This window comes from Talpa europaea (assembly GCF_964194135.1).
Source record: "Talpa europaea genome assembly, chromosome: 2".
Lineage (NCBI taxonomy): Eukaryota > Metazoa > Chordata > Mammalia > Eulipotyphla > Talpidae > Talpa > Talpa europaea.
Genome location: NC_140068.1, coordinates 25,019,423 through 25,039,516, shown reverse-complemented (window position 1 = coordinate 25,039,516; position 20,094 = coordinate 25,019,423). Strand labels below are relative to the sequence as shown.

General features: G+C 38.8%; 1 protein-coding gene across 1 annotated transcript in view; it reads right to left on the bottom strand.

Annotated features, from left to right (window-relative positions):
- The window catches only part of STX7 (syntaxin 7), a gene marked incomplete at both ends in the record, with an annotated part of 31,907 nt that extends 12,617 nt beyond the window's left edge, over positions 1-19,290 (bottom strand). The window contains one exon of the mRNA XM_084258075.1: positions 19,206-19,290. Coding sequence (XP_084114201.1) covers positions 19,206-19,290 — 85 coding nt within the window. The remainder of the gene's footprint in view (positions 1-19,205) is intronic.
- Between the last annotated feature and the right edge of the window lie 804 nt (positions 19,291-20,094).

Genomic DNA, 20,094 nt, shown 5'->3' with positions numbered 1-20,094 from the left:
CAACCCAGAAGTCTATCAGCAAGGAAATAAAAAAAAAAAACAAAAACCTCTTCAGAAAAAGGTCTGACAGCTTTATGCCAGTGTACACACAAATAGTCAATTAGAAAAAAGTTGAGAAAATCCATCCCAAAGAAAAGAACTTTCCTATTTCTAAGAATTAGAGAAAAGTGATCCAACCCACCCATTCTTTTAAATTTAAAATCAGTGGCTTATTTATATAGCTTAAATGGTTTTAAGCCATTACTTATGGGATTAAGGGAATGAGTGTATTCCAAAATGCAGGATAATTTTTGTTCATTCAGGATGATGTAATTACACTGCTCTCAAGTCAAAACTGAAAAATATAAATATTGCAGAAAATTTACAGAGCATACAGTAAATGCTAACCATTCAGACAGGTTGAAAGGATTTATTTTGGGAAGGGGAGCAAATTTTTCTTTTGTACAGTAGAGAAATTTTGTTAGCTCCCTTTAATTTATGGCTACCTGAAATTAGTTACATATTTCTTTCTCAACGTCAACAAATTTTCTTGGATAATCTTGTAGAGGTTTACAGATTTAAAAAAAAAAAGCATGTTGATAAGAAACATTTACTGTGGACCTCTATAGGATATAGGCAGTCACTTATCTCTAGAAGGATCATTGTCTTTTAAAGTCATAGTGAGAAAGATAAATTATTCAATAAATGAAACCAGGAACTGACTAACCATTAAGGTATTAAAATAGAACCTCTCCTAACTCATATGCCAAAATAAATCTATAGTAAATTACTATATATAAAAATGGAAATCATTAAACTGTTACATGAAACTACAAATATGTATTTCTCGTATGCTCTTATTTATGATCTTGGGGGAATAAAATATTATCTAAGTACAATGCAAAACTAAAAACTATGGCAGTAAATATGACAAATTTGACAGCACAATTTTAAATATTAAAAATATGTATATTACAAATACATATAACACGTGTGTATATACATAGAAAATATCGGCAGCATATGATCAGTGATGAATATCCCTAATATAGGAGGAAAAGCTCTTACAAATTGGTAATAGAGAGCAAGCCAATGAAGAATGGACAAAACAAAACAAAAAAAATCCTGAAATTGACAACAAGCAAATAAACATGAGAAATTCAGCTTCACTGATAATCAACTTTGCATGTATTAGACTTGGAAAAACTAAGAAAAATAAGTAGGTCAGAAAGTAATTAGAATAATGAACAAACGCTATCAAAGACTTAGAAACAAAAAGTAGAGACATTTATAAGAAAGGAACAATATCCCTAATATATGAAGAACTAGAAATAATTGAGTAAAGGCCTGATAATCCAGTATAAAATTGGGTTAAGAACAGGAACTTAATAATAGTCATTGAGTGAAATAAAACAATACTGAAATGTATATCAATCTTGGATAGGATACATAATGTATGAGCATTATATAAAATGGATAGGGTTTAGAAGGAGCCTAAATCTGCCAAGTGGTTTTTTTTCCCTGGTTATTTTTTTAAAAAACAGATATATTTAACAACCCCGATTTTTATCCTTTCTCCTTGAGTAAGGGCTTTCATGGGAAGGAAAAGATAATCAGATGTCCTTGAAGGCTCTGCTCTCTTACAAAAACAATAAACAAAAAGCAATACCTTTCCTATATATTGTTTAGACATGCCATCTAAGACACAGGGAGCTGAGAGCAGAGACCCACATATTCTCATTTCACAGGCCCGTCTGGAGGCTGCAAAGAGCAAATCCCCATGATGGCTAGCAGAAGCTTATTCAGATGGTGACTCTAATTACAAATATGCTTCAAAATGTGATGTTCACTAGAACAGGTCACCATAATCTCTGGCATCTTGTATCTATCTGCTAACACAGTAAATGGAGGAATCTGTTTCTTAGTCTTATCTCAGGGTTACAGCCACTCTACCACACTCTACTACAACCCAATTTTGAAGGATACTGACCATCGCCTCCTATAGGACACACTGCTAGTCCAACACACTGCTTACATGTGCTTTTAAGACCACAAATTCAAGTGGCAACATATGCTCTTAAGTGTCTTGGAAGGATATAAGTATGTCAGCAGTAAAAGATAAATTCCATGAAAACACAAGGCTTTGTTTTCTCAATGAATAATCTTGGTCCACTAATGTGCATGGAACACTGGTATACTCCTGTAAGTAAACAACAAACTGATTGTCTTTGCAGTCTCAGATACAAATAGGGAATATTGCTACTCCAACCCATTTTGATGAATGACCCAAAAGGCTGCCAGCTCTGGCTTCCACTTCCAAAAGAAAAGGTTATCCACCTAGTTCTAGCAGTGGTTCAAGCAGCTCTCCAACTTGACTCTAATGACCGGTGGAGCAACAGTAAAGTAAGTGCACATGTGCTATCAGGATGCTATAGGAAAAGCATAGGAGTCCCTTAGAGTCTTACAGCAAAATCAAATTCTTTGGCAAGTCAATGTTATCCTTTTGAGGAGTATCTCCAGTCCTGCTACTGAGTCCTGGATAAAGAGTAAATAATGCCATACAAGGTCACCCAGTGACCTGAGCTGCCCAGTATCAATTAGTAGTTATCTTACTGGTACATCTCCTCCTCCATTTTGTTCTGTCTTTCTGTCAGCCTGCCCTTGCCAAACTCCTAAAATAACTAACTAGTAACGACTGTAGGAGTAAGAGCCACATATGGGCTCACCTACATGGACTTCTCCTTACTCAAAATTATTACTTGCAATTTCTATACCAATTTGCAGCAACAGCAATGAAAAGTATAGTGATATGGTGACATTCTATGTGGGTGTCAGTCAATCACTCAGTGGGCAAGATGATTACGCTTCTCCCATCTTGAAATAGGAAGGATTTTATATTTGCTTAAACAATAGTATAGATTTTGTACGCTTCCTCTACTCCTCTCCCCACACTGCTGACCTTCCTAATCCAAATAGTAGTCACAATCGTGGTACTCCACACACCCATGCTTCTGATCAACAAACTCTCTTTGGAGAAAAAAAACAATTGAACAGACCTTTCAAGGACAAGGGCATTCACTGTTCTATCATTCCTCCATTATCTAGGCACTACTGGGCTTTAGAATGTTTAATGGTCTATTGAGGATTCAATTACGGTGTCACCTGGGAGACATCTTAGGAAGCTGCATAGAATCTCTGCTCTCAAGGAACAGTTAATCTAGGGTGCTGGTTTACTCACAGGCAGAAAGCAAGCTTGCACTTGAGAATTAAAGGGTTAAAGTAAAAAGAAGTATTTCGTGAGACTCACTTATCCACTTACAAATTTTCCTCTATCCCTGGAAGTGATTTAGAAGAAACCACGCAAGTGAGGAATGCAACCAGGCTTCTCCCTGGGTAGAAGCTGAGACTACATCTTGCCTTTAGGGGCCTGGATAGTGTGATGACTGAGTTCAGCATTAAGGTATCCACCAAAACTTCATTAGTTGCAGGGGATCTGCTAATACTGTTATCTTCAGCCACACAAGTATGGGAGCTGGAGCAACAAAGGCCAAGGTTTGGGAGTCAAGGTTACTCCAAACAGCTGAGATGCTGAATTAAGACAGAAGGAACCTGGAGTGGCACTAAAGGAGAAAACATGAATACCAACTGCAACCATGTTCCAGGTACAGACAGGCAGTCACAGGCCCTGTCCACATTTTCTTCTTTGCTCTGCAATGTGTATGTTCAGCTATTTTAACTACTTATCTCCTTCCCTAGTCACATCTTTCACTGTTTGATATAAGTGTGCTGCCAGTGGGAACACTCACACTCTGGTCCACAGGCTAAGCAATTCTGCCATTCAAGCTCGCTGAAATAGGAGGATGAAAGAAAATGACCCACTGCACATGGCACTGAGACACAAGAACTGTCTGGATTTTGGCTTTACCCCTTTTGAGGACATGGGAGAAGAATTTTGCTCTTTGAGGGGTAGTAACATGATGTTAAGCAGGGGCTTTTTTAAAAAGCTCGAGCATAAAAAAAGTCAATATGCTGGTTGTAGGAAACAAAAGCCATGAAGGATATTTTTGGCCACCTAATACCCAAATCCTTTATTATGTTGGGATCTTTTGGGTTATAATAGGACCAGTCCTTGGAGAAAAGTTTCATTGCTAAGGCAACACAGTTGTTTTAAAAGTCTTTTGGTTTTGCTTACCTCCATTATGAGCAATACAAGTGATTACTATCTTAGAATCAATCACAGAAAAAGCCCAATTCTTAAACTAGTTGTAATCAAAAGCAGGATTTATTAAGTACTGTTTAGGTAACGATACTGAAATTCCTTACAAGTCAAATGCTTTGGCTGATAACCTTTTCACTCTGACACAATTATTTTAATAACACAGTAATTCATTAAATGAAGTTTTTCTTTAAACAGTGCTAAATAATTTTCATGAACATCAATGTAAGAAAGACAAGGCCCCCTATACTTAAACAGCATAAAATACAGCAGTGGAGGGATTGGGGGGAAGAACATCAAATAAATGCAAAGAGAAAGCAGTAGAAGTGAATGCTATAAAAATACTTCAAACAAGGACCTGCAATATAGGCAAAATGGCAGACAATCCCAAATGTTGGAACAGTAGTAGTGTTTGCCATCATTCTGAAGTATAAAAACAGATCCCTTTAGTTTAGAGAGTCAAACCTGTAAAAGCATTCCTAGGGATATACTGAAATGATGGGCTCCTGCTGGTCTCCCTGACTAGAAGGTAAATTCCTTGAAGGGAAGGACCTCCATTTTTTTTTATCTCTAGAACCCATCATATTGTTGACACTCAATGAGTACTTTAAAGACTGACCCACAAAGAAATACTCAAAAGATTGAAACTTATATAAAAAATGATTTGTATTTCTAAAACACAGGCATATATAATGCTTATTCATACAACATTTACTGAGCATCCACTATGTACCAGGCGAAGTGGTAGGGTTTTTGAACATCAACTTTGATTAAATTACATTCCTTAAATTGCACAGCTCTACATTTTAGAATTAAAGAATCATCTGATCAAGTGACAAAGGGCCTATGTGAACATAAATTTGAAATGACCAAGTCAAATTTAGGAAAAGTATTTTGTGACATTAGTTCAACCACCACCCCTCCCTTTTTTTTTAACAAATGAAGTAAGAACCAGATAGGATGATGACTTGTCCAAGAAACCATAGCTATTTATTAGTAGAAGAGCTAGGATTAGAATATAGAATTCTTGTTTTCAAAATATATTTTAGTGTTTTAAAAGGGCTAAACGTGAAAGACTTTTTAAAAGATTACTTAATAATCCAGGTGTATGATAGTTGCCAAAGCAAACTAAGGAAAAATAAATGTGTGCAAATTTGAAGGAATAATACAAAGGAAGTGAACTAAGAGACTTGCTGTTTCAAGCACGGCTTGAAGTAAGATTCAGGCTCACCTGTGGATTACATGGCTCCTCCTTCTGCCCAGCTAAACCTACTCAGAAAACAAGTGCCTGTCCTATCTTCACGTCCTATGAACTGACAAGTTTCCAAAGACATCATTTTACATACGACTAGCAAAACTTCTCACATTAAGGTCACAAATAGTAGCCTGCAGTGAGGCCTAAAGCCTGGTTTTATATAGCTCTCCAGCTAAAAATGGTTATTACAGTTTTAAAAGATGAACAAAAAATAAAACAATAAATAGAATATGCAAGAGACCATATGTGGCCAGCAAAGTTTAAAATATTTACTATTTGGCCCTTAGAGAAAAAGTTGTTCCAGCCTGATCCTAAAATGGTAAAAACTACCAAAACTTTATATTCACAGACTCAATTCAGCATGTTACTTGAGTTACGAAGTACACATGTTACTAAGTCTATCTGATACAACAGTTAACAATGCTGCAAAATTTTCACTGAACTGAGTATAATTTCTGCAATTTCAGGAAAAAAAAGTTATCAATAGATCAAAGATGCTGATTTCTGTAAGTTATTTTCAATTGCTGCTCTTTTGACATTCATTCAAAAATAGAAGTACAATTACTTCTGCACTGAATTTGCTTACCTAATTATATTATGACCATTCTATTATTTCATTACTCTTCAGTTTTAGGTTATATCCTAGTACTTTTTCCACTAAGTACTAATGATAGGATAATGGTTTATAGGATCTTCTTCCACACTCAAGTTGACCATATTCAAAAATGTTTAAGAAAAACTAGCTTAGAGAGAGAGAAGGAAACATTAAAAAGAGGTTTCTAGGTACATGACAAGCAGGATCTGGAAAAACAAGAGTTATTCCTAGTTGTTCCCAAGTCAGGTCTTTCAGGTTTCATTCCATAATGTAGCCTGGAGTGTTGATTTGTAGGATAACCATATTCAATTTCAACTGACATATGTCCAACTTTAAAGACAAAAAATCATGAACACTAAGGCATGAATTCTTTACATAACCATAAACAATTTTGTGAATAAAAATTCATTTGATATATGGACAGTGGAATTAAAGCTAGAGGTACCTTTACAAGAATGCACTGAACAATTTTGGTATTACCCAGAATTTTTAACTCTATACATCATCACTTCCAGAGTGGTGACTTTAAAGTGGTAATATTACATTTTTCATTAATATAAAGAGAACACTATTTCCAACACATCCCCAAAAGATGCATTATTATTTCCTCAAAAATAAAACAGTCCCCTCTCTGGTTCTTCATTACCATCAGCAGGGAAGACCCAGTCTGTTCCTCGTGGGTCTGCAGCCATCTAGTGGATTACTTTAGAAAAATGTGTCTCAGCAAAGAATGTTTTTTGCATTATAGGCAGCAGTTGGTATATGTATATAACCAGTCAGAGTTCACTGGGGAACAGGGAGAAGCTCTGTCTGACCAGTGGGAGTTGCAGGGCTGTAGGAACTAGACCAGCCCCAACAAATACATAGAGTCTTCAAAGAACTGTCTTCAAGTAACTAAGGACAGAGCACAGGTATCTCCTAACACAAAGCATCCCTGATGGTCAACCCAAAATACTCAGAGCTGTAATTGCTACTCATAGAAAAAATAATGGCTAGTAAGACCCTTAGCGAGGTTATTTTGAGATTCTGACACCGTCTCACCCACACTTAACTAAGGAAGGAAGTAGAAGTACAGTATAATGCTGGCCCGGGAGCAGCCTGGGAGCCAGACAACCTGATTTAGAAAACTGACCTCACTTTTCCTGGCTGCTGACTCTGGGCTATTAATCTCTCTAAGCTAAAGTTGTCTCAACAGTCAAATGAAGGGAAAATCACTCCCACTGGTGCCCTGACCCCAAAAAGTCTCTGACCCATGGGTCAAACCACAGTGTCGCTTTCCCTCCCATGACCCCACATCTCCCACATCTTCATCTGTCAACTAAAACTTCCTCGTCAGTCATTGCACTCATGCTCTTCCATACAATCTGAGTCCCTCTCGCTATTCAACTAAACCAACCGACAAATCTTACACTCTGGTTGAGCCCAACTGTGCCTCCTCTACTGAAAAGCCTGCTCTACTGAGAGAGGCAAGAGCCTGGGAGGTCCACCCAAAGTGGGCTCAGTGCCAGCTCCCCCCTCTGTGCTCTGCATGTACTGGCCTCCTCTCCACTCCTTTAACACCCTAGCTATGCTCCCACCTCTCCAGGACACCAGATCCCTGCTGGTATGTTTTCTGACACGCTACCTTTTCATAACCCTTCACATTCTCCTTCAAATATAGAATTTATTGATTTATGCCTGACTTTCTTGAAAGGGTAAGCACATAAAGGCAATTATTTGGTTTATCTTAAACTAAGGCATTGCCAGCATCCAGACATTGACAAGTACATCAGAGATGCTTAGTAAATACTCATAGGATGAAAGAATGCACATAAATGCACAAGTAATGCCATGGTTCAAGTGAGACATGACCCAAATTCATAGTGTTGTGTGAATCAGCTGGTCCTGGGTTCAAATAAAACTGAGCAAGTAACTTAAGCACTCCAAACATACATTTTCTCAAGTGACAGACCTCACTGGATAATCACATAGGAATGTGCAAAAAATACAAAAAGTAGACACAAAATACTTAATATAAGGCACAGAGTAAACATTTAATAAAAAACAGTTGGAAGATACTAACTTACATACTTTCTACAAGGAAGTTTCTGAATTAAACTGTGTATGGACAAGGGGATACAACTAAAATCGCTGGGATATACTTGGGTTATCCTGCTCAGGTCTCCTCCCTCGCCCAAACTGCAAGGCAGTGCGCTGGGTATTTACAAATAAGCTTAGCTGGTATTTACCTAAAGGCTTCCACACTCCCCAGTGGGAAAATAATAGTCCACAGGCTAAGAGGGCATCTTAATGATGTCTAAAGCCTTTCTCTTACGACTTTAAATGGGATGAAGAATCAAATATCCCAGAGAAGTAGGAGGCCATTCTCAGTATCAGTAATAGGTACTGCAATGATGGATTCTTCAAGTAAGGAGCATGATAACGACACTAGAATAAGAAAGAAGACTGGGGAAAATAAACGCTCCAAGACTTAGAATACACTATTTTATATGAATTTTGGATTCTTTGAAATCAATTAACAGGCAAACCAATCAATAACTGCTTTAAGAAAATGTACAGTCTGGGACCTCCCCTAGTGGTGTAGGTGGTTGAGCGCAGTGCTATGGGGCTCCTCTGCAGCACAGGTTCAATCCCCGCCAGCGAGAATCCCACTTGGTGCAGCAGACCTCTTCTGTCTCACCCGCTGCTCCCCTCAGCAGTGTATTTCTGTCAGTCTGCCTGTTCTGTTTCCCGCTCTGTCTCTGGTAAATCCTGCACCTCTGGCCTGTACCCCGGTTCTTGTATGCATGAATAAATAAATCTTAAAAAGAAAATGTACAGTCTGGAATAAGTATAAAAGACAATTTCTCCTTAATGCAGTCTATCACTCAGCCATTGGTAAAAACAAACAAGGGTAAATGAGACAAGAAAAAGAACAGTCAAAATTATTACAGGAAATTAAAACTGAAAGGCCAACTTAACTTCTCCTGTCTGACCTGCACATAGCCAACTAAAATGTATAGTCAGCATCACAGGGAACTTGGGTGATTGTCACACAACTAACCATGAACTCTAATAAAACAGAAGCTATCCTGCAATACAATCACTGAAGATATTAAATGTATTATGTGGAAAAACTCTAGTAATAGTTTAATTTTCAAATAAATGGGATCGTGAAAACACAGCTATGATAACTTTTTTTAAAGATTTATTTATTTATACAAGAACTGGGGTACGTCAGAAGTGCGGGAGGATGAGAGGATTCACCAGAGACAGAGCTGGGAGCAGAACAGGCAGACGGACCAAAGACACTGCTGAGGGGAGCAGCGGGAAAGGAAGGAGAGGTCTGCCATGCCATGTGGGTTTCTCCCTGGCCGGCCGGGAATTGAACCCATGCTTCACAGCACAGTGCTCAACCAGCTGCGCCATGTGGGAGGCCTAGCTATGGTAATTTTTATCAGATACTCATGACTTTATTTTATCTATATAGAACTTAGAGGGATTTATTTGTGGAGGTAGGATAAATGGTAAGTTCCTAAACTTTTAGACATTTAATCTTAGGATAAAATGCCCACTAACAGGTTTGGTTAAATGATGACATATTTATATGATGGAATATTACACAACCAATATAGAAAAGAAAACAATCAGCTGGGGGTGGGAGGAATGACAGTAAGCCCTCATTTAATGCTGTCCATAGGTTCTTAGAAACTTGACTTGAAGCAAAACAATATATAATAAAACCAGTTTTACCATTGGCTAATTCATATAAATAGGTGTTAAGTTCCTAGGGCGTATTTCTGGCCACATCATCTAAATAAAGACCTAAAACACATCATCACATTAAATAATCATTTGTATTCATTCACTCACTCTTTCTCCTTAGTCCAGTTCAGGGTCAAGGGTGGGCTGAGCCTACCCTAGCAGCTCAGGGCTCAAGGCAGCACCCAACTCTGAACTGGCATCTCCACTGCAGGACACCCTGATGCCAATGCCTACACCCACTCAGACTGAACAATGTGGACACACCCATGAGCCTAAAGAGCACATCTTTGGGATGCGGGAGGAAACCCGAGTAACTGGAGAAGAACCATGCAGATGTGTGAAAGTCCACAGTGACCTCAGCGGAAAGCCGTCTTTTTTTGTTCTTTTCCCATCAATGTTAAAATGAGATGATGTTGAAAATTACTGTATTTGAGGACCTGCCACACAGTCACATTGGGCATTAAGATTTCAACATGTGTACTGTGGCAAGACATAAGCCAGTCCATAACAAGGACCATCACAGAGCTTTTGTGAGGGGATGGTGAAAAAAAGTACTAATAAATAAGTTAACAGACATGTGAAGCATGACCTCGGCTAAGCACCTCTATGAACGAGAAATGTGGTCCATTCCACAACATCTGCAGAGAGTCCCAATGGAAGGACCATTCAGAATCACCACCAAGTCCTTCTACTGGTCTCTTGCTAAATTCCTTAACACCAAGCTGAAGGAAAGGAGATCCCCTTCCACCTGACACCCCTCCAACTATTTTGAAGCAACAACCCTAGCTGCCCTCTTGTAGTGTACGTTGTATTTTCAAAATGCTGCATGTATCAATGTATCATAGTGCGATTTCATCCTTCTCATTCTCTCTTTCACCTTCCATGATTTACCATTCAACAAGAGTTCACAGGATGGTAACATGCATTTCCTTGAAGATTTCTCCATATGGCTTGTTTCCTCTCAACTAAGGTAATCTGAAGTTGTAGTCAGGATATCTGACAGCTTCCCCTCTTCTTAAAACTGTCTTCCTGCCTTCCATTGTCACATCTTGGAATCACCATCCTCTCTTTTCTGAAATGTTCAGTTTTAGCCTTTGTCAATCAACAAACTATTAATAGCCTCTGTATGCAAAGCCCTTAAAGAGTAAAATTATGCATGAATAAATTAGAGATTTCAAATCAGGTAAGAAAAAAATTCTGGCACTTAGGAAAATATAGACTAAAACATGAAAAACAAAAAATATTCCTAAGTCAGTATCTTTTCACCACATGAGTAAGCGGAGACTACTGCCTTAAGGTCAAAGGCAAAGAATGGAAAAATAAACATTATCCATTGCTAGTGACCACTTTTTTAAAATATATAAATGTAGTTTAGATACAATGAGTAACTACTTAAGGTCATTCATTTTTATTTTATTGTGGACTAACTCACTGCCAGTTACTTTTCTTACAGTACAGAGAGAAAGAGCTATGAACAAGACAAAGCACTTTCCAGCAGTGAGGTGATATTTTAGTAAGGAATGCAAAAACTATCATAATAATTATCATAGCACATTTACTGAAAAAAGGCATTAGGAAAGCAAAACAGGCTGATATGAAAAAGAATAATTGGAGGAAGCAAAATGATCTGTCAGAGAAAACACTTGTACAGAAGTGACTTTGGGCTAAAACCTAGAGGCCTAGCCGATTTTGTGAGGATCTGGAAAGATGTCGGATGCAGAGGAAGAGTAAATGCAAAGGCCCAATTTAAGAATAAGCTGGACTGGTCAAGAAGCAGAAAGGCAGCCAAGATGGCTAGAATGCTGCACTGCAATGGGGAAAGTGGCAGGAGAGGACATAGAGATCAGATCTTGGACCACGTGATGGGGTGTGGCAGGAATTTCCATTTGATTGTAAGTGCCACAGGAAGTCATTATAGTATTTTAAACTACGGGATGGCATGATCTGACTTATGGTTACCATAAGGAGGCTGCAACCATGCAAAGAAGAAACAGCCCCGGTGGGACCTGGGTGCTAACAGCAAAGGTGGAGAGGAATGGGCAAATTTGACAAGCAGAACCATTAGGATATGCCCTTAAATTGGACATGGGAAACTAAAACACACAGTACCAAGGTCTGGGGTTGGAGCCCTTCGTAAGATGGGGTACAGACATATAGATGGTTCACATAAAGGAGCAGTAAATGATGAAACTCTTGGAAGCACCCTGGAGCCATATCTTAAACTTTTTGTTCATAAATGAAACAAAAATAATTAATTCAGTCATAAAGAGCACTTGTGTTTGGTCAGGTACAAAAAGTCACAGGAGAGAAGAAGCTGTCACTCTCTGTTAAAATTCCCTGGGATAAGACATTCATTTCCACACCTAGCTTGCTCTGTGTCAACACCTTATGCATGTAGAAAGTGAAATCAAAGCTACTGAAGTTACTCTCCTTGGGAGGGGAAAAAACCTCCCCCAAGTATTTTCAGATGTAGAGATGACTGTATATCAATGAAACAGCACTGAAGAGGGTATGGAGAGGGGAAAAGAAAAACATCCTTGCAACTTTTTTTCATTCTAAAAAATGTTTTCCCACCCATCAATAGACCACCCCAGAAAAAAAAGAAAACCACCAATTCCTGGGTAAATATACAGTTCCAGTAAATTCCTTAACTTCTCAGGACTGGTGCACTTTTTACAAAAAAGTTTGCCCTGGACAAAAAAGAGAAGTAGGTAACATTGCTTCCCTTTTGTGTAGTCAAGTGTTAAGATACAAAAACAAGAGTCCCTTCACCAGACTCTTCATAATGAAAAGAACTGTATACATTCCCAAAAGTAACAAAAGGGGGCTCAGACTTTTATAAACTTGATTTCATCTCAAAGTCCTAAAAACATTAGGAGAACAAGAGTCAAGCACTGATGCTTCAATAAGGAAACTACGAAAACAGAATGAGAAGCTAATCACAACACAGAGATTTCTCTGTGTTTTTTTTTTTTTTTTTCCAACTCTAAATATGCCTGCGTTGGACTAACAGGTTTAATCTACAGGAGATAAATTATGGAAAAATGAAATAAGGAAGATTCAATATAAAATTTGTCAGTCACCTGTTAACCTTTATAACACGGGTTTACATTCAGACTTTTTTATGCCTAAAAAGTTCTGCCCTCACAAATCTGGGGGAAGGAGGAAGGAGGAAGGGGAAGGTGGGGGTGGGGGGAGGGGGGAGGGAGAGAGAGAGAGAGAGAAGAGAGAGAACAGTCATATTTTAACAGAAAACTTCTGCACTCACAAATTCAGCTGAGTATACTGCATGTTACCACCAATCTACTGGTTCAATTATCAAAGGTTAACTTGTAGTCAATCTCCACCTTCCGCTTTTAGATTATTCTTTAAAAAGAAAAACATAATGCCAGAACACTGAAATGCCAGAATTCTCATTAGCGCTGGTGTCAAGACTCTATAATATGTACACACGGGAAAGTCTGAGTTCAGTGGTTTCTATTCATCAATTTCCTTCCATTCCAACTTGGTTGATTCTGACGTGATTCACCCCAAAGTCCCTAGTGACTACAATTCTCCCATCCTAATAAAAATAAATAATATATAAATCCAGCAGATCTCTACCTGGTCTTACAAATGAATGACTTTCTATAAGGGGATTTTATTTTTTTTATTATTTTTTTTAATTTTTTTTTTTTTTAATAGAGGCATGTTTATTTATTTATTTGTTTGTTTATACATGCACTGGGTACAGTCAGAAGCGCGGGAGGGTGAGAGAATTCACCAGAGTCAGAGCAGGATGCAGAACAGGCAGAAGGACCGAAGTACACTGCTGAGGGGAGCAGCGGGCGGCAGGAGAGGTCTGCGCACCATGTGGGACCCTCCTCCAGTGGCCGGGCAGCAGCCGGGGATCGAACTGGCGCCGCAGAGGCCGCGGGCAGCTTCGCAACCCAGCGCTCAACCGCTGCGCCACCGGGGAGGCCCTATAAGGGGATTTTAAAAGCATGTACTATGGATCCAGAAATGGCAACTGGTATGTGAATAACAAAGAGAATAGTTCTATACACTGGAAGAGCTTTCAGGATTCTTTAAATGTGGGCTTAGAATTATTGTCTGTTAAAGCTGGAAGATGGCATAATCCAGTCAACAGAAATATATCTAAGAAAATCCTATCATGGAAAGTGAAACAGCTTCCTCTCCTAGGGTCACACAGCCCTCTGAATCTGATTTCAGGAAGTGTGCACACATACACATGCATACCCAATTAGATAGTTTTCATATTGTCCATTGATTTCCCTAACTCAACCACATTATGAAAAATCTGATCCTACTAGTTCAGTACAAATCGTAGTGAGAAAAAAAAACTACATTTGAAGTGAGTAAAATTTAAAAGACATTATGTCAAATGTTGGCAAGCATGTGGAGCAGTTATGAATTCTGATAAACTGGCTGGTAGGAGAATAACTTGGTACAACTACTTTAGGTAACTGTTGTTATGATTTTATTTGCATACCAACTCTAACCTACTGTGGCGCTCCCAAAGGATGAAAATATTTTCTTAATCATTTTAAATGCTCCACAGAAAAATTCTTAGATTTCTAGCTTGCTAGACCTATTATTTTTTTAAAGGTATGTTATTTTATTATAATTCTATTTCTGATAAAAATGTTTTGAAGCATTTGCAAAATTTATTAATGTTTAATATAAAATATACTATTTTAATATGGCTCAAATACTTCACTAGGAAAGCAAATGATAAGACTGCAGATTATTTTTAACAAAAAGCATTTTAACAGAAAAACTACAAGCTTAAAAATATTTTCTCTCAGGCTCCTTCGTGGCCTAAGGGTTAAATCTCAGTGCTATCATCACTATGACCTGAGTTTGATCCCCGGCCAGTGAGCCAACCCACATGGCACAACAGACCTCTCCTGTTTCACCAGCTGCTCCCTTCAGCAGTGTATTTCAGTAGATCTGCCTGTTCTGCTCTTCACTCTTGTCTCTCGTGAATCCTTTCACCCACACACACCTCTGGTCTACACTCTAGTTCTTCTATGCAAAAACAAATAAAACTTTAAAAATGTATACATATTTTGTCTCATCTATCCTAGTCTTTGCAAAACAATGGCCAGAATAGAACACTGTTTAAAAAAAAAAAAAAAAGGGCAAAATTCCAATCTTACTAATTGGGTTTTTCCAAGAAGCAAAAATATTTTTGATTGCTGTTTTCTTATTTTATTTTTTTAATATCTTTTTTTAATTAATTTATTTATACAAGCACTGGGTACAGTCAGAAGCGCGGGAGGGTGAGAGAATTCACCAGAGCCAGAGCGGAGAGCAGAACAGGCAGACTCATGAAGTACACTGCTGAGGGAAGCAGCGTGCAGCAAGAAATGTCTGCATGCCATGTGTGACCCTCTCCTGGCGGCCGGCGCTGCAGAGGCTGCGCGCAGCTTCACAACCCAGCGCTCAACAACTGCGCCACCAGGGAGGCCCTATTTTCTTATTTTAGTATAAATTAAACTATATAACTCATTACAAGTTTTCACTAATCTTTATCAAAATTCATGTGAAAATAAACTGCAGAATTCAGGAAGATTTTAGCTATAGCCAAACAGGTATACACAGTCTGACTATAAGGGTATATTATTACCCTGCTCACAGCATCTTTTTTAATTTCTTTTATAAAACTAAATAATTTGTGGGCCTCCCCTGGTAGTGCAGTGGTTGAGCGCTGGGCTGAGGGGCTGCCTGCAGCCTCTGTAGCACCGGTTCATTCCCCGGCTGCCGGCGAGGGTCCCATCAAAAAAAAAAACAAAAAAAAAACCCCTACATAATTTGTACTGACACAAATTCAAAAGATGCAAATGTAGTATAAAGAGAAGCACCTAAATGTGGTATAAGTACCATTTTATTCTATCACACCCAGTATTATTAGCATTACCAGATGGGGAAAAAAGTGAACTGAAATTTCACACTTCTGTCTTTTACTTCCACCAATTTATGAATAGACCTGATTAGTAACCCACACTGGGTGGTATGTTAGCTTTTAAACAGCAACTTTATCTAAATCACTGAGACACTGGACAAGTGGTTTCTCTAAAATCATGATCCCAAATCTCAAATGAGTACTCAACCTGGGAAACAACCCTTCTCCACTTCCCTGCTACGTCCATTCTCTCAAGCATCAAAACTATAGGCAGTCCATTCTTTCTTCTTTCCATAAACTTTCACCAACCTCCCCTTGTGGATTAGATGCCTCTGCCTCCTTTTCCTATGGAAACAGACCTGCTCAGACAGGAACTCTGAAAATCCAGTGACCACAATTAGGGTCTATACCACATTCTGCTCCACTCTGTAGAAAGGTGAGCCGGACACTGGTGATCCACCCCTTTTCCTCTCTCCCCTTCAATATCAATTCTTTAGCAATTGTACTCTGACTAGAATCTCCCTTTTGAAGTGGAGAAAGGCAACCCTTTCTTTGACCCTCTTTCAGCTTCATGGTAGAATCTGCTAGTTGCCTAGTAAATGTTTATTCTTCCCTTCTTTCCCAAATGGAGTGACCCCAACTTTAGTGGCACACGGCAATCCAGTTATGGTTATACCTAGCCTTCCTGGCAGACACATATGACTACAACTAAATTCTGAGGACTGACACAAGCAGAAGTGAATGAATGAATGAATGCTCTTTAAATGAAAGGCATAGGTCCTTCTTCTCCTTCCTTCCTCCATCTACACTTGGAACATGGACATGAGACACGTCTTTTCAATGTCAGCAGTTTGCCTGATCCAATTCTTTGCTTGTATCTTACTCATTTTCTAGGCAGTGTGAGACACATAGGATGCTTTGCTCACTCTTGGAACACTTCTTTGGATTTCTAGAAATCGACCATATTCCATATTCTGATTTTCTTCTTAACTCACTGATCATACTTTCTCTGATTCTTTATGCCACTTTCTCCTCGTCTTCCTGACATTCACATTTTTTAAAGCTCCATCCCTCCTCTCTAATCTCATTTCTTTATGATTATATTATACCTGAGGTTTTAAATACCATTTATACTCTGATGACATTCTGTTCTCCAGATAAATTCATGTATCTAAACCAAATGTTTGACATTTCTACTTAGATTTTTTTTTTTTTTTTTAAGTTTTATTTATTTTTTTAGGCCTCCCTGGTGGCGCAGTGGTTGAGCACTGGGCTGCGAAGCTGCCCGCAGCCTCTGCAGTGCCGGTTTGATCCCCGGCCGCGGCAAGGGTCCCACATGGAGCAACAGACCTCTCCTGCCATGCCCGCAGCTCCCCTCAGCAGTGTATTTCGATGGTCTGCCTGTTTTGTTCCCCGCTCTGTCTCTGGTGAATTCTCTCACCCTCCCGCGCTTCTGACTGTACCCAGTGCTTGCATAAATAAATAAATAAATCATTAAAAAATTTATTTATTTTTATACAAGATCTGGGGTACAGGTCAGAGGCGCAGGAGGGTGAGAAGATTCACCAGAGACAGAGCAGGGAGCAGAACAGGCAGACGACAGAAATACACTGCTGAGGGGAACAGCGGGTGCTACAGGAAAGGTCTGCCGCGCCATGTGGGATTCTTGCCGGCTAGCCGGGATCGAACCCCCACCGCAGAGGCTGTGGACAGCTCCACAGCACAGGGTTCAACCCGCTGCGCCACCGGGGAGGACCTCCACTTAGATGTTTAAAAAGGCATCTCAAAATGCACTTGGTCACAAGTCTCCTCACTTCTCCTTAACTGCAGTCCTTCCCATCTCAGAACCACTGCCATCCACTTAGCTGCTCAATGCAAAAACCATGGTGTCATCCTGGACGCCTCTCATTCCCTCTCAATCCCACCCACTATTATTAGCTACTCCTTCTGGTTTTGCCTCCAAATTACACCCATCCCTTCTTTCTGTTTCACTGCTACCATCTGGTGCACACCAACATCTTTCTCTTTAGAATTCAGCAATGGCCACTGCCCTTCCATTTCCCAAACTACTTTCTAAGCAGCAAAGTAATCTTTGCAAAGTGCAGATGTGATTGTATTTTTCCTGCCTCTTAGAATGAATCTAAACTATTCAAATGGCCTCCAAGGTTACATGACCTGCTCAGCCTCCTCTCTGATTTCATCACCTGCTACTCTTGCCTCAAGTGCTTTTTTTTTCCAATATCAGCTGTGGGTACCATCTAAATGCTCTTTCCGGGTATTTCCTCACTACCAGCACTGTTTCAAATCAGCAGCCATAAAAGAAGAGACGCTCTCTGTGGCTACCATCACAACAGATCTGAAGCTGGGAGAGAAGGTGGAGCCAAAGCTGGTGCCCTGGGACACACTGGAACGATGCTGGATGTACCACCCTATATTCCCTGCTATGAACAATGTAAGACCTCTACAGAATTCACTACCCTGTCCCTTTAAGAATAGCCAAAGGCTATAAAATCACACCAAATCAGAAGAAGGGTTATTTTGCACAGTTTTGCACAGCAGCAACTTCTTCAGAATGACCTATAAATTAATATTACTCCCATTGCCTCCAAAACACACTGGCTTCTCATTCAAATTATTCAGGTAAACTAATAACTGTTGAGAAATTAATGATTAGACAAGGAAACAGAGTGTGGTCATCTGAAAACATTCTTTATTTGACTAGCGTGTTAACACATTCTGGCAAGAAGAGTGACCTTAACAAAGTTGGCTGAAGTATTATAAAAGAAAGTATTAAACACATTTTGCAAGAGTTTAAGTAATATAAGAGGCCAGAATACTGAGAACAAGATGACTAGAATGATCTAGATTTGGGATCTATAACCTCAAATCTCTGCCAGTGGCTTTTTTTATTCTTGTATTTAGTCCAATGAGCAATAATGTCTCATAAAACTCACACTGGATCAGTACTGTCTTTGATAGGAGTAGCAATGGATAATTTATGAGGAATCCTAATAATTATTTCCTATTTTTCTGCCTCAGAAGATTAAAATGTATCCTTCTTGGTTCTTCAATGCTTCTTAATAATGTATCAAACATTTAATCTTTACAAAATTAACCTAAGTCATATCCAGCTAGATTTTACTTTTAATGAACACATAAAAAAACATGTTTTTTCAGCTTCTGATAGTGCTCCCTAGTTCCTAACCTATGCGATTGTGTCACCAAGTTTTATTAACCTTATGTGGAACCAACAAGGAAATACCTTTTTGAGCCTTTATTTCAGGAATGAAACTGCCTCTTAGATATCTGGACTAACGCTACAAAAAAAATCCAATGTGTTCTCTCTCCTATTATCTTCTTATGGTCACTCTGAAGAATTCTAACCTAGTTAACATCTTCTCAATGTTCCTCCTTCTCTCAAACACTAGAGTTGTCCTTTTATTAACTGTCACCAAGTTCAGTCAAGAACTGAAAACAAACAGTAAAGTGAACTTAAAACTCAACTCACAACATTGTGTGATCTTCTGGATGTTGGAGGAGATCCGCTGGGCCAGCTGAGCGGGGTCACCGCCAATTCCTGGAGTGTAAGACATTTTTGATTTGCTTACACGCTAATTTCATCAGATGCTGGTGGGCTGTGCAGTTTTCTAAGCAGTCATCTAAATAACAGAAAAGTCACATAATTGCATTTTTAAAGTTACTGACTTACACTTTCCCAATTATCAATTTGGGAGGTTACAAATGCAAACCTGATTAACCAAATAGGGCTGAAATTCAGCAAAGGGAGAGACATCAAATAAGTCAAGGAAATCAGGGAAAAGACGCAAGGAGTAAAATTCCCATGTCTATCCAAATAAACCCCAAAAAACAAAAACAAAAACTGGACTGTAGATTGTAAAGGGCAGAGTCATGTTAACATGCTGAATGGTTCATCTTGTACATTCCTTTTGAGAACTTTCTTGATCCCTCTAAGAGTTATTAAGTCCCTTTTCTGTACAAATGGTTTATACACTTTTTCTCAAAGTAAATTGCAAGCAAACATGAGGTAGGAACCACAAGATATTTATCTTTCACCAACATTTATAACAATTCCTGGCAAAGAATATGTATATAAATGTTTATTAAATGGAATGTAGACTTCATGCCATCCCAGAAATTTCATGATATCTAATGTAACATGTTTGTGGCTCAGGGAAAGAAAGTCATTTGATACTTGGGTATGACTGGTATGGAGAACAAGATGGTCAAACAGAAGAAACTTAGGGTAGATAGACAGAGAATACTCTAATTTTAATGGGAAAGAAAGTCAAATTTGAGAGTTGACAAGAGGGGGGACAAAAAAAAACAAAAAGGAATGCCCTGTAAAATGCTCACTACACATTCTTGTCAGAGCAAGA